General features: G+C 33.3%; 1 protein-coding gene across 1 annotated transcript; it reads right to left on the minus strand.

Moving 5' to 3' along the window:
• Positions 1–379: 379 nt before the first annotated feature.
• Positions 380–9,513, minus strand: LOC125195231 (vacuolar protein sorting-associated protein 2 homolog 2-like). Its single transcript, XM_048093411.1, has 18 exons — positions 9,334–9,513; positions 9,096–9,140; positions 8,565–8,599; positions 8,413–8,463; positions 7,895–7,999; positions 7,736–7,807; positions 7,552–7,623; positions 7,334–7,414; positions 7,200–7,235; positions 7,031–7,089; positions 6,654–6,717; positions 3,991–4,086; positions 3,250–3,364; positions 2,035–2,145; positions 1,723–1,844; positions 883–963; positions 718–792; positions 380–636 (listed from the first exon to the last, which is right to left on the minus strand). Exons 1-18 carry the CDS (start codon positions 9,371–9,373, stop codon positions 604–606), a joined length of 1,293 nt encoding a protein of 430 aa, XP_047949368.1. The 5' UTR covers positions 9,374–9,513; the 3' UTR covers positions 380–603.
• Positions 9,514–13,952: the final 4,439 nt, after the last annotated feature.

A 13,952-nucleotide genomic window follows, 5' to 3' on the forward strand; every position in this document is an offset into this window, starting at 1 on the left:
AATTTTCTCGAAAACATCAAAGTCGTGGAAAGAGCAAAAGGATGTTTTTCTTTATGTAGTGGGGGCTTATGAAGTTGAATATACCCCATTTCTTTCAAACATCCCAAATAGTATTGTGGCGCATGCCTACCTTCGTTGTAAAGCTTACCAATTTGTCGTTATGATTGCTATTAGACGTCATTTCAATTTTATATCCCTATGTAGCAGGATGATTGACGCCATGTAAAATTCATGCCGTTTATTTTAAACAACTATGCAAGTGTGTGTGTGAGTGCGAGAGAGACCAATTATTGAATATGCATTTCAGAAGCAAGAGGTGAAGGTGGTGTGATGAGGATGAACCATAAGCAATCCAAGCATTATCATGCACACATAATACTTACGAATAAAAGTGTATATTATCAGTGTTCAATCTGGTAAGCAGCAGGTACAACATACAATTCCTGGGTAGCAAAATGAGGCACGCTATTATAGAGTGCAAAATAGCCAGTTATTCTCTGGACCTTTACACCAAATTTTATTAGCTCCATACTAATCATAGCCACAATATGCACAGCTTCTCTCTATATGCTCTTCCGACGTACCTTTACATCAACACACATCTTATGTCGTGACGCCAACGACCACATTGCTCACCTGTTGAAGAACAGATTTCAACATCTTTACATGAAATTGAACCATACAATTGAATGCAAAACAAAGGGTTGACGAACTGACCAACTTGCCACTTTCATCGACAGTCATGGGATTCTGCACCACTACCGTTTGATTGTGAGAATGAGCTGTTGTTACCTGCAGCAAGAAAATGAAATATGAGTTTCCAACTAGTTGATGCAAAAGAAGGTGTCATGCTCGTGGCAATATGGGAGGTGATGAACTTACTGTAGAAGTAGATTGTGTTGGTGCAGAATTGGAGTTCCCTACAGGTCTATTTACAGGAATGGGAACTCTAGTATCGGCCATCTGCAAAAGATATAAAGTAGATTAAGCCAATGCAAATATGCAATTAACCTGGCTTGAAGCATACAATCCAAATGAAATTTAAAAGTGCTTTCTTGTTTTTGAATGATACGCAGAATGAACTATTTCTCCTGTTTTAAGTTCCCACCTCGGTTACCATCTGCATAGTACTGGCCTTCCATTACAAACTAGCAAGGCTACTTTTCCCACTTATATACTTATTAATGCACATAGAAATTTGGAGAAATCTCATCTAGCATCTCAACCACGAAATATTTCATTAACCAAATATTTTTAAATCATATTCTTTTCAGAACAGGCAAGAATAACATTAGGAACTAGTTCATTACATATAGAACTATGATCCTTTCCTTGCATCCAAAGCACATACCTTTAACATTAATAAAATTGTAGATGTTTAATCATGAGAAATAATTATACATGCATCTTAAAGCTGTTTGAAGAAGTTTCTTTTACTATGCTTGAAACATGGATCACAAAATAAGAGCAGTCTCAGTGCCAGCGATATGGATAAATAGGACTCTACCAAGTACAAGACTTGAGTCGTGCAGATCTCCCCTACCACTTGATTATTTATAGCCAAGACCAAATTTTATTCATTTTTACTAGAAATAAATCTCTATTGAATAAAAAGAGAGAATGAGAAACATTACTTATTGCTAGTATTTTGTTTAACATGCGTAGGGGGGTGAGGAAACTAAAAGTATAGCTGCACAGAGAACAAACCATGATACTACTTACATTAACATTCGTGATGAAGTGACAAATAGCACATTTTACAGATGGCGCTCCAGCAGGATACATCAGCATAGTATGGCAATTTCCACAGTTAACATGAGCAACATTGTTAGGAGGCGTGGCAGCTGCACACCGTCATTGAAAAATAATTAGGTAATGATCGCAAATCTATTAACAGAACACTATAAACTTGCACAACTGCCATGAAATTAGCATGCATGACTAGGAGACAAGGTTATCATTCTTTGTAGAGTGTGATGATTATTGACAGGGGCTGTCTAGCATTAAAATGTAAATTTATTGTCAAGTTTATACCTGGCACAAGATTTACAGTGTGACAGCAGGAGCACCTGACACTTGTTGCTCCACGAGCATGCATAAGCAAGGTGCGACAACCTCCACATATTAATTGAGCCATTTCCATCCCTGCATAGAATACCCAAAAACACAGAAATATGAAATTCGATCAGTTACAGATTTGCTTATTGCCACTACCAATAATCAACAGAACACACTAAGAACATCTTGTCTGTGCAGTCATGGGCTCTCAATTTCAGATTACTATTGATAGTAATTTCCCCCACGATCAAAGGAATTACAACATACATTACCATGGTGAATGTGTTTTGTAGGTCCCCATGATTTTGGATTACGTGGCCAGCTAAGGCATTGGAAAGGAATGAAGGAAGAGATAATATTTATTTAGCCTTTTTCATATTCCATGATAAGGAAGGGAGAAACACAAAGTACTGCTGTGTGGTTAATTTGCCAGTGCAAAAAATAAGCCATCAATTTTTTAAACACATCAAAAAACCAGATGCTAAAGAACATGCAGTAAAACACAAATTGCTAATGCATGAAGGGAATTGCTCGTAGTGATTATCTGTGGAGCAACCTTGAGCACAGATGATGAAGTGATCAAGAAAGAAGTTGCTCCAACAAATCAAGCTTGTGATCTGATAAAGCATGCCATGTCATGCAAAGAAGCCACGAGCTCTCAACCAATTCATCAGACGTGGAAAGAGATCTTGACAAGAGGATAATGATTTACAGATTGAGAGCTCATGCTCATTGTACATTGCAGAGATTTATACTTTCAGTTATTGCTTGCTAGCTTAGCTAGGGTTTTGATGTTATGTTCTAGTTCCTTCTATTGGATAGTATAAAAACAGATGTATAGCTTATTTTGTAACCATCTCTAGTATTATCAATACAAGAAATTCTCTCTGCTATACATCTATGGCTACTGTTACATTGCATCCTTTAGCTACTTCTAGCTTCATTACATCTTCTAACACTTGCAACTTGAAGCTAACAAGTGAATTTCCTATCTGATGGGAAGGGAAGGAGATAAAGATTGCTGCCACCGAAGTTGTAACAAAGAACTATCACATGATGAACTAAACTATGCAGCATGAGTCAAAAAAACTAATAGACATACTATTCGTTCAAAGTTTTTCAATCGATTAGCAAAAAAAATTGGCCAAATTTGTTTCATGTAGCTAGGCAAGGAATATTTTCGATTTTTACCCGGTGGTGGCACGGAAGTGACCATATTGCAAATTGCACAGCAAACATTTGTAGCTCCGCTTGGGTAAAGAAGGACAGTTCTACACCCACTGCAAACAACTTGGCTCTGCATATCTGCCAATCCAAAATCCAGAATCAGATTGAAAGCAGCCCGACCAAAAACTCATCTGTTTTTTGAGATATTACAGAAATTTGAGATACTACACGAAACTTCATGTTTAAAACCAACTATGTCAGCTCAATTGTCAAATATAAATGTGCATTCGTCTATTTCATCCACACATTAAAAGCAGAGAAATAGAGTCCTAACCAAAAACTCCTCGATATTACAGAAATTTGAGAAACTACATGAAATTTCAGAGTTTAAAACCAGCTATGCCAACTAATGACAAAGATAAATGTGCATTCGCCTAATTATCCATTATCCATACATTAAAAGCACGAAACAGAGTCCTAACCATCGATGCCGTACATTAAACCTCTCTGAATTACTAAATCATCTGTAGTCCACACAATCACAAGCACTAGCGAATACCGAACATGTATCAACGAAACTCAAAAATTGCAACGCAAAACTGTAAACTGAAAACGATTTGAGCAATAAAAAACAAACAGAGAGGGGGATTTACCCAGACCTGCAAAACCGACGGATTACAGTGCGAGAAACTCTGTAATTCCTGAAACTGCAAATCTGACGAGCAAAATAAACAGTGCGGAAAAAGAGAAGACGAAAAAAGAAATCAGACCTAGCGCGATTGCAATTGGATTGGATTTTGTTGTTATCTTCTCCGTTTTGAGGAAAGAGAGAATCTTTTGAAGATTTTGAAGGTGACTTTTCTAGAGAATGTCTCTCAACGGAGAAGACTTGGGACACTAAACTAATTAATTATTTAATAATTTCTTGGCCTATATATTTAATATGCATGTGTGGTTACGTTCACTTTGTCTTGATTCTCTAGAAGATTCAATCAAATGGAGTAATTATTTTGGAGCAACCTTATATTGAATAATAGATTTATTTTTTAAATAATTTAGTAAGGGGTATAAGAAAGTAAAGACTATTTTTGCAGTTACGTCTCCGGTGATGTCGTCATTATTTATGTGAAAAACATATAAAATTTAAAACCTAGGACATTAAAACCTACAACATATAGGATTATTAACCGAATCTTACATAATATTTCACCAAATTTTTAACTACAAGTCTACAACATGTTTTTTTTAAATAAATATTCTAAAAATCGGCGAGTAAAATTCACAAAAAAATTTTACTTTTATGACTTGATGGTCAGTATGTTCTGTTAGGCAGAACTGCTTGACTATTGAATACTGTATTTGCTGTAATTTAGATATGAAAGGTTCTCCCTCTTTAATAACGGGAAGAGTTGTATTTTTGGTGGAGAGTAAACTATTTTAAGACTACATAAGTATCTATTAATTTACATACTTATCTTTTTCTTTTAATATTTCTACTTTATATGGTAGGTTCTCAACTTGGTATGTTTGACAAAGACGTCAAAATTTGAAAAAATGGTGAAGTGCATAAATAGAGTTTACATCTGTGCTCTAGAGCATCCGCATCGGTGCTCTTAGCTAAAAGCAGGCGTCGTGTCGTCGGAACGGCGAGACCCCTACTCGCCGCTGTGCTTTTGCCGACAGCACGGCCCTGCTCTTAGCTAAGAGCACCGCCGTGCCGAAGAGCACGCACACATGGCGCATTTTGATTAAGCACGTTTTTATTACGTTAAATTTAATTTTTTTTAATTCATAAAAAATAAAAAATAATCCGGAAAAAAGAAAAAAAATTATTTTCGGATTCCCAGAAATATAGTCGTTTTTTTACCATTTTTTTTAAAAAAAATAATAAATTTTTAATCCCAAAATCATCTATAAATACCCACATTCATCATATCCATTCTTTACATAAAATTATCTCTCATTCATACTTCAATTTTTTTATTATGAATTTAATTATATAATTTTTAATTTTTAGGATTTTAATTATATAATTTTTAGTTTTTTAGTACTCCCTCCGTCCCATAAAAATATGTGCACTTTTCATTATGGTCCGTCCAAAAAAATATGTGCATTCCATTTTTGGAATTTATATCAATTTAATAATGTAGGTTCTACTATCCACTAATACTAATTTAACTACCATTCTCCTCCTCTCTCTTACTTTACCATACCATTCTCCTCTCTCTCTCTTACTTTACCAATTTTATCTTAATTCTCGTGTTGTACCCATTGTACTATTATTATGGGACGGGAAGAATAATTTGTAATAGTATTTCTGGTATTTTTAATGCATTTTAATATTGTGGAAATGTTTTTAGTAATTGAAGTATTTAAATTGAATAATAGAATGGTGGAACCCTTGAGCATACTCTTGTGGAAGAGCATAGATGGGGGGTGTTGTGCTCTTACTGAAGAGCAGAGAGTAAAAAATGAATAAAAGTGGATCCAGGCCTACATCTATACTCTTGGGGATGCTTTAAAATTGAAAATGTTGCAACTCTAAAAAATGAAAGTATTGCTAAAAGTTCATATTACGTTTATTGAAGATGGTTCACTTTCCTTTTTGGTTTGTCCCAATCAAAATGACTCATTACTAAAAATAGAAACATATTTTATCTCTACTTTATCCACTCTCTCTTACTTTACTTTCTCCACTTAATACAATATAAAATTGTATAAAATCTTGTGCTGAGGGAGTATTATTTAAAGACACGAAAAAATTTGGGATGCAATTACTAGCGTTTGGAAATTTTTAAAACATAATCATAATTTAGGACGCAAAACAAAATCGTACAGAAGGCAAATTATCTTAATATTTTGCTCTTTTAAGACGTTTCTATTTGTGTCCCCTAATTTTAGTTGGGACATCAAGAATAAGGACATTTTATGAAACGTTAAATGTTGGTGGCATAATTTATTTTTTTTAATTATTCAAGTATCCTCGTCTTTAAGAGAATAGTGCATTTTTTTTTTGGTATATATGCATGTAATTTTCTAAAGTTTCTTCAAATTCTAGTTTTGCATATCAACTTTGAATTTTTTTTTAGATTATCAAACAATAAATGTGTTCAGATATGCAATCAATCAAGATTTCGTGCTAGCATACCTCAATATAAACCATAATTTAATAAATGAAATTGTTCAATTATATAAATTATTAAATGTTTAGGAATTCACATGCAAATTACCCAGGGGATGTTTGAAAATGGTGCGAATTAATACAGAGTTCCTCGATTCTTGAATAGCAATTAGCAAGAAGGCATCAAATATAAGTACTCTAGTAAAATTTCTCTAATTCTGCAAAATTTCTCTAATCCTGCTAAGTATTTGATATTATAGTGATTTATATACATGATATGGCAGAGCTATACTATATACATCACTCATATTCGTCGAAGAGACGCCAGCCTTTTCTCAAGGTCCTCCACATCATCAGTCGACACAGCAGCACTATAAGTTCAAACAAGACAAGAGATCATCAACACATTATCCAGTTACAAGACAAAATAAGCTGCAGACATAAATAATCCGACACTAATATAGAGCACCCCACTATCCGTAGCCGGCAAGTAGAAACAGAGAGATTTGCAAAATGGTGGTCCAGAAAAGCAGTGTAGTTATGTACTTCCCAAAATTTGTGGTCTATATATGCTGCTTTCTCAAGAATATGCCCATATAGTAGTATAATACTGATAGATAGAAATAAAGATATTGATATGATGCATACTTCCATCTCAAATAATATTTTAATGGGGTGGTGTACCTTGGGGCAGCGTTCTCGACTTTCTTTGATGCAATACGCCCCTTTGGAGCTGAAGATAGCTGTTTGGAAACAATTAAATTAGTCAGAGACATTTTTTTTATGCCACGCATAGCAAATATAAGAAGAGGAGTCAGGGTTAGATTCGTCTAGAGTTAACAGAGAAGCCAACCTGTGAAGCAATGTCAACACCGATCTCATCAAGGACCTATATATTACAAAATAGAGTAGTGTGTGGTGTAAGAAAGTTGGACATTCATACAAAAATCGGAGGATTAGGTGGTCGAAAAGCACTAATGACGCTACCTGGTTAGTAAGTTCTTCGGTTTCTTCTTCAGCCTCGTCTTTGTCTAGTGTCTCGTCAATTGCATCAGACATCATTTCAATCTGAACAGAGAAATATATTAGCCTTTGTGTGGCTTACTCAGGAGCCAGTCTAACGACAATCGATTAATTGACCACAATATTATTCCAAAATAACCGAACTCTTTTGAGGATGAAAGAAAGTTGAGCAGAAAACATACAGTCATGTCCATCTGTGCTGCCTGTTGCTGGAATTCTCTGATCAATTTAGTTTGTTTTGCAGGTTGCATTTGCTGAAATTAAAAGTGGAGAAAATTCGTCAATCTATTGTTTGGAGGACTCATCTTTAGTTTTCTTGCCAAACATAAACTCTATCAACTCATATAAGGAATTTTATACAGCAACCTTGTTCATAGCAGACATAGCTTTGGTTGCTCCTTTCATACCAGTTGAAATTGAAGTGCTAGCATACAAGGCCTGTAAGCAAAAATAATAACTTACTGAGTATGTTAAGAACAGACGGATACCAGTCGTACGATGTATATTTCATTTCAAGTCAATAACCTGTGTATGAGTTTCCACCCCTCTCATCTGGGCACGGCTCCCCTGCAAATTTGTTATTTGCTGCCGAAGCCGAACTAATTGACGAGCTAAGATTTTAGTTGCAGCCTAGTTATAACAGTAACACAAAAACGAACTGTGGTAAGTTTCAAGTAAAATTAAAAATGGATGATAGTTAACTGAAGACGTCGATAATGCAGCTAACTCAAAAGACCTAGGGAACCAACAAATGCATCAGCTCCGTGAAAGAGCAAAGAGCAAAAATATCACTGCCATTCAGAGTAATTTTCAACAATAAACTCCTACAGCAAGATGGTATGAAGATTCATGTAACATATTTTTAGATTTCAAGTCAAGACTCAAGATCTTTCTAAATTGTTGCATTTCCTTCTATGTCAATAACACAAATATCATGAACAATAATGTCGACAATTTTACAGATTAACATCTAGTAGTTTACAAGTCAATGATAGTTACATCCAAAACTGAAAGAAACTAAAAACATAAACATTAAAACTTGCCTCATTTCCAGTTTTAGCAGTTTTCTTGATCTCTGCTACTAATCGCCTCTCCTTAAGATTGCAGATAGCAAAGAGCTTCTATTAGACCACAACAACAAACTAATATTGACAGGTACTGGCAATGCTATAATAAATAGACTAATAAACAATACCTCCATTTGTAAAGACGTGATTTCGCGTTCAATGCCTGTGGCAGGACAAAATCAATAATGGGAAGAAGATACTGTAGGTAAAAAGCATCAGGTAAAATCACCAAACCCATACGTTCGAATCCATATATTTTATTGGACAAAAGATAAACAAAGAAAATAGCTTTCATGGCACTTGGAAACTTTAACTTGCATAGATAATGGAATACTTAATTTATTAAACAAAGCTGAGTGAGATAAGCAACTTCACCATGGAAACTGCCACAGAAGCCTCAGAAATTAACAAATAAACAAGCAGGATTTTATGTGATTTGGCACTCTTTCAGATTGGAATAGACAAACCATTAAACCAGCATATAAAGCAGGATTTCAAATAATTGGTATTTCAGTATTTCAAGAGACATTTCTTTATCATGCTTGATGAAATTTGGACATAATGTGTCTACAGCATCTGGCATATTCCAAAGGCATAACTCCATATTGTAAATTCTTAATCATATGGAGCACTATCAAAAGAAGTCAGGGAAATTTTACCTCTTGTGGCAACCGCCATTTCTCTTTTACTTGTTCGAAGCGCTTCTGCATACACATTACACACCAAAATGTGATCGATCAAATTCACCAACTCAATCGACAAACCAGCTTCAATTACAGCAAATGGGCTAAAAATAGGCTAAATCAAAAATCAAAAAATAAAATAAAACGAGCAGTGATACATTCACATATAAAGGCAAAAAGAAGTAAGAAAGGAAGCCAACAAATGTATTATAACCTTTAGGAGAAGTTTTCTTCTTGAAGATGTTGAGATTCATTTTTTGGACGGTGAAAGCTGCGGAGATGTTTGCAGTGCTTGAACAAAATAGTAAAACCCTAAGATTCGGGAGAAGCAAGAAATGGGAAGATCTGATTAATTCAACAAAGAGTATTTGATGAATGGAGATTTTGCTTCAATCCTCACTCTCAGTATGAAGAGGGGGCGATGCAATGCCTTGACGTGCTGCGAATCCAACGCCTGCGATCAACTTAGAAGCCGTTGTAATTTATCGACCAAAATGCCCTTGGTTACAAACTTAGAATTGATTAGGAAGAGAATAGACCTAAATGACTGCAGGTTGAATACACCTAAAATGTCCTTCGTCCAGATAATTTGTCTTATTTTTCTATTTTCATTCATTTCATATAATTTATCTCATTTCATTTTTTAAATATTATTTTTTTTTATAGTGGATCACTAATTCAATCCTACTCACATTTTATTATAAGACTAATATATAAAAATATGACTCATATTTCCACTAACTTTTTCAACTTACTTTTCATTACATTTTTTAAAATCCGTGTTCGTTCAAAATGAGACAAATTATCTGGGACGCAAGGAGTATTTTCTAAACTTTTCAAGTTCTAAAACTTTATTGTCTTTTTTAATAGTCAGTCTAGGATTCTATTTATGTACTGTATTATGAATTCAAGAGTAGTTACTGTACATTCTTATATTCACATCTAAAATACAGAGAAATCTAAATACGCATTCACTAGCTCAAAGGCCACAAATTTATAGTGCAAAAATAAACTTTTTAATGCACTAGGCCACTAGTGAATAGTGATAAGGAAGGTACGTAGCATACTTTTGTAAATCTCTATCAAATTAATCATTAATCAATATAGCTATATTTACCCTAGTTTTGAAGAAGCCATGTTAATTGAAACACTGACAAAAATTTCTACATAAACCAAGAAGATAAGTAAGTACAGTAATTTAAAAGACATTTTTTGTAAAAAAGAATTATATACTCGTATAAGTTGCAATTTTGATGTTGAACTTTCAAAGTAAACTATGCATACACTTAGTCCATTTTCAAAGATTTTACGAGTAGTTTAATATTACTATGTAGTTATAACATGCGGGGAGTGTTATATTGTTAACTCAATACCTAATTGCTAACTACAACTTAATAATAACCATTAGATATTCAAATTAAGGGCCTAGATGATCAACCAAGAAATATCAATACGATCAACAAAAAACGTCAATAAAGCCATATGATTAATTCCATAAAATATCAATAGGGGTATTAATGTCAATTAATTACATGTTTAGTTATAACTAACTTTTAAAAGAAATCCCAAAACTTTAAATTCATATAACATATATCAAATTAAAGATAATTTTATAAGGATTCCAACGATATCATATATGCATATGTTCCGACGTCAAAATTTGAAACAAAATTCGAAAATTTTTCAATTTTTTCGTAAAGCAGAAATGTCAACATACTACATAAAATATGTCAATATAATGCATGTAGAATGTCAATATAAGCAATGTGTTAACATTCTTAAAGCATCGTGTTGACATTCTCAAAGCATTATGTTGATATTTCTGTAACACTATATTGACATTTTCATCTAAAACTCTAATTTGGCGTTTTTTTTTAATCTTTTTTTTACTTTATTAATAAAAACGAAAATTACACGTGGCAAATTGTAGACCAGACGATTTCTAAAATCCTATAGCCTTAAATTAGTTGTAGTTGACAATTAAATGATGAGTTAACAATTAATCACTCCCCTGTAACATGCACTATTAAGTACTTTGTTATCTTTTCCTTTATTTTATTTTCGTTTTAAATCCCATAGTTCCTCCAAAGTAAAAAACATTAAACGTCATGGACCATCCATAGTCCGAATTTCTTCGTTGTTGAGGATTTCAAAGTCCATTTGACAAAAAAATTGAAGCGACAATATAGAGCGTAAGCAACCAACCATCAGCCGAGATGAAACGAGAAAGGACGAGGCAATTTTTCGTCGCTTTGTTCCGTCTCAAACCCAAAGAGAAATAGAAATTATAATAGAGCAACAGAAAAAAAAATAAAGTAGAGATATAAAAATGTTATTTATTTTTGATAAAATAGAATATGACTCCAGTGACTTGAAACGCAGTAAGTGTAACTTGAAACGCAATAAGTGAAGTAAAGTTTTTTGGCCGTCGTGATTTTCCCATCTTTGTGTCGTGGTTTTCCTTATTTGCAAATTAGAATTGGTTCGAAACCCCAAGTTCTTTAATTGCTCTTCATTTGAGAATGCAATCACCATTGTCTACTCGCGTCACTGATCAATCTTACTTTATTTATTCGTTTGTATCTATCGACACTATCTTTCTGATGCAGGTGTGAGTCCTCTTGTGATGATGATGATGAAGAATTGTAGTAGAATGCGCAAAAATCATAGGAATACTTACATAGTTGCATACTCCTAGTACTTGCATATTACCACTCCACTATTTTCTTTACAAGTTGTATTGTCTACTTTAAAATTTTTCACACCATGACTAGCAGCCAATGCATCTCATGATTTAAATGCCAATTTCCAAATAAATTGAATGTGATACTGATACCAACTTGTAGAAGAAAAATAAGATAGCAAAATTGGTAGCCAATAAAAATGAGTACCCCAAAATTGCTACCTATGAAAACAGCCCACACTGGTACTGGTCTTTTACAAAATGATGATGATTCAAATATACTACTGCAGATATGCATGTATCACAAATTATGAAAAGACAAGAAATGGAAAAGTGCTACAGTATTTGAGCAGACAAGGCGAGTAGGAAGAAGAAGTCGTACTGCAAGGGCCTCTGGATTGTACTGATATTAATAATTTTTGGGTTGCAACGAAATTGCACATGGGACTACATCTGATAAATCCTGCCAACATACCATAAAGTTAATTCAACATTTTAAATATAAAACCAAACAAAAAATAATTTCATCTGTTTGATTTGACCTCTTGACAAGATGTAACATTTACCACCATCGAACACCCCACCCCACCACGAAAAGCGGATATTAATTATTTTCCTAAGGAAATTTTTACTTTTAACAAATTAAGTTTTGGAAGAAAGAGTGTAGCTTTTCTTATTTAATCTTCCAAAATTATGGAGTACGGAGTATTGCTTTATTTTTAGGAATTAATCCTTTATATATTTGGCCATCACTAAATATTTAATATATTATGAAGTAGAGTAGGAGTATCTCATACTGATATCTCACTTTCCCATGTACACAATTTGTTTGGTGGTATGAATACTTTTTTAATCGAAATATTCATCCATTTCTTGATATTTTCATTCCCGTTAACTTTTTTCAATTCAAATAAACAAAAATTTTGATCAATCCGAAATCCTTGACATCAGACATTGATCACTCTATTGTTAAGCTAGCCCACACACTTCAAGTTTACTTTCTTAATTGCTACTACATAGCTTGAGTTTAAGGTTCAAGGTGGAGATCAATACAAAGTGTCCATTCAGGGATCATGATTATTAAAAAGCAAATAACAAAATTATAGGAGCTTATAACATTATTTTCAGGTTGGTTGGCAAGTATTTTCACTTGATTGAACATTAATTTACGTGACATAATTCTAATTAGATTACAATTTAAGCTCACACTTATTTTATTTATGTGTATAGAATCTTGACCAGAAAGCAATAGCTTGATTAAAAACTACTTCCTCCGTTTTTTAATAGTTGTTATTTTTCCATTTCAAAAAGTTCCTTTATACTTGAGTCATTTCCATATATTATAACTTTTTACTTCATCTTACTTTACTCTCTTTTACTTTATTCTCACTACTTTCTTAATTAGAGATTTAGATGGGACTCATAGTGTAAAATCAAAGGACAATAATAACATAAATTTATGTTATTGTCATAAAGGCTGTTCACTTTGTACGCTCGATAAATTAGGTACTGAACAGTAAACCATCGCAGCTTTTTGCATGCCCACATTTTTTTTCACTCAAAAAATCCAACGATTTGATTCAGCTTTTAAAAACGATCTATTGCATATAATGGAGTACGTAGTCTTGTAAATATTCATTCTATTTATAGAACTAAACAATCATATTATGAGTTTCAAATCTTCTATCCCATTTAAAAACGTAAAAATCAAAAGATCTATCGATTGTCGCATATAAAGGCATGTCACAATTACAGTAGTACTCATATTAGAAAATTATAAATTCAATGCAATTACAGTAGTACTCATATTAGAAAATTATAAATTCAATGCAAGACAATGAACTCGTCCACGATATTGTTGGGTAAGAATTAACATCACAGTGCTAGTATTCATTTATACTAATTATCCTTCATCCCGTATTATTTGAGACATTTTTTGGACATAAAACTTAAGAAAGTTGTAGTATTTGATGGAGTACAATACATATCAGAAAGAAGAAAGAGAAAGATAAAAATAAATTATCCAAGCAAATTAAGTGTAACAAGTTCGATGTAGAAAAGTGAACTTGTCCATATTGTGGGGTAAGAATTAAAATCCCAATGCTAGGAATCATTTACTAATAAAATAAAGTATTGATTAAAATCCCAAT

This window comes from Salvia hispanica, chromosome 6 (genome assembly GCF_023119035.1).
Source record: "Salvia hispanica cultivar TCC Black 2014 chromosome 6, UniMelb_Shisp_WGS_1.0, whole genome shotgun sequence".
Lineage (NCBI taxonomy): Eukaryota > Viridiplantae > Streptophyta > Magnoliopsida > Lamiales > Lamiaceae > Salvia > Salvia hispanica.

What these genes read in the sequence shown, in the direction of transcription:
- LOC125195231 (XM_048093411.1), bottom strand. Translation starts at nt 9,373, where the DNA reads ATGAATCTCAACATCTTCAAGAAGAAAACTTCTCCTAAAG. An exon ending in CTATGTCTGCTATGAACAAG is followed by an intron (nt 7,624 to 7,735) that starts GTTGCTGTATAA and finishes TTTTAATTTCAG; the next exon opens with CAAATGCAACCTGCAAAACA. An exon ending in CACTGTAAATCTTGTGCCAG is followed by an intron (nt 1,845 to 2,034) that starts GTATAAACTTGA and finishes GACGGTGTGCAG; the next exon opens with CTGCCACGCCTCCTAACAAT.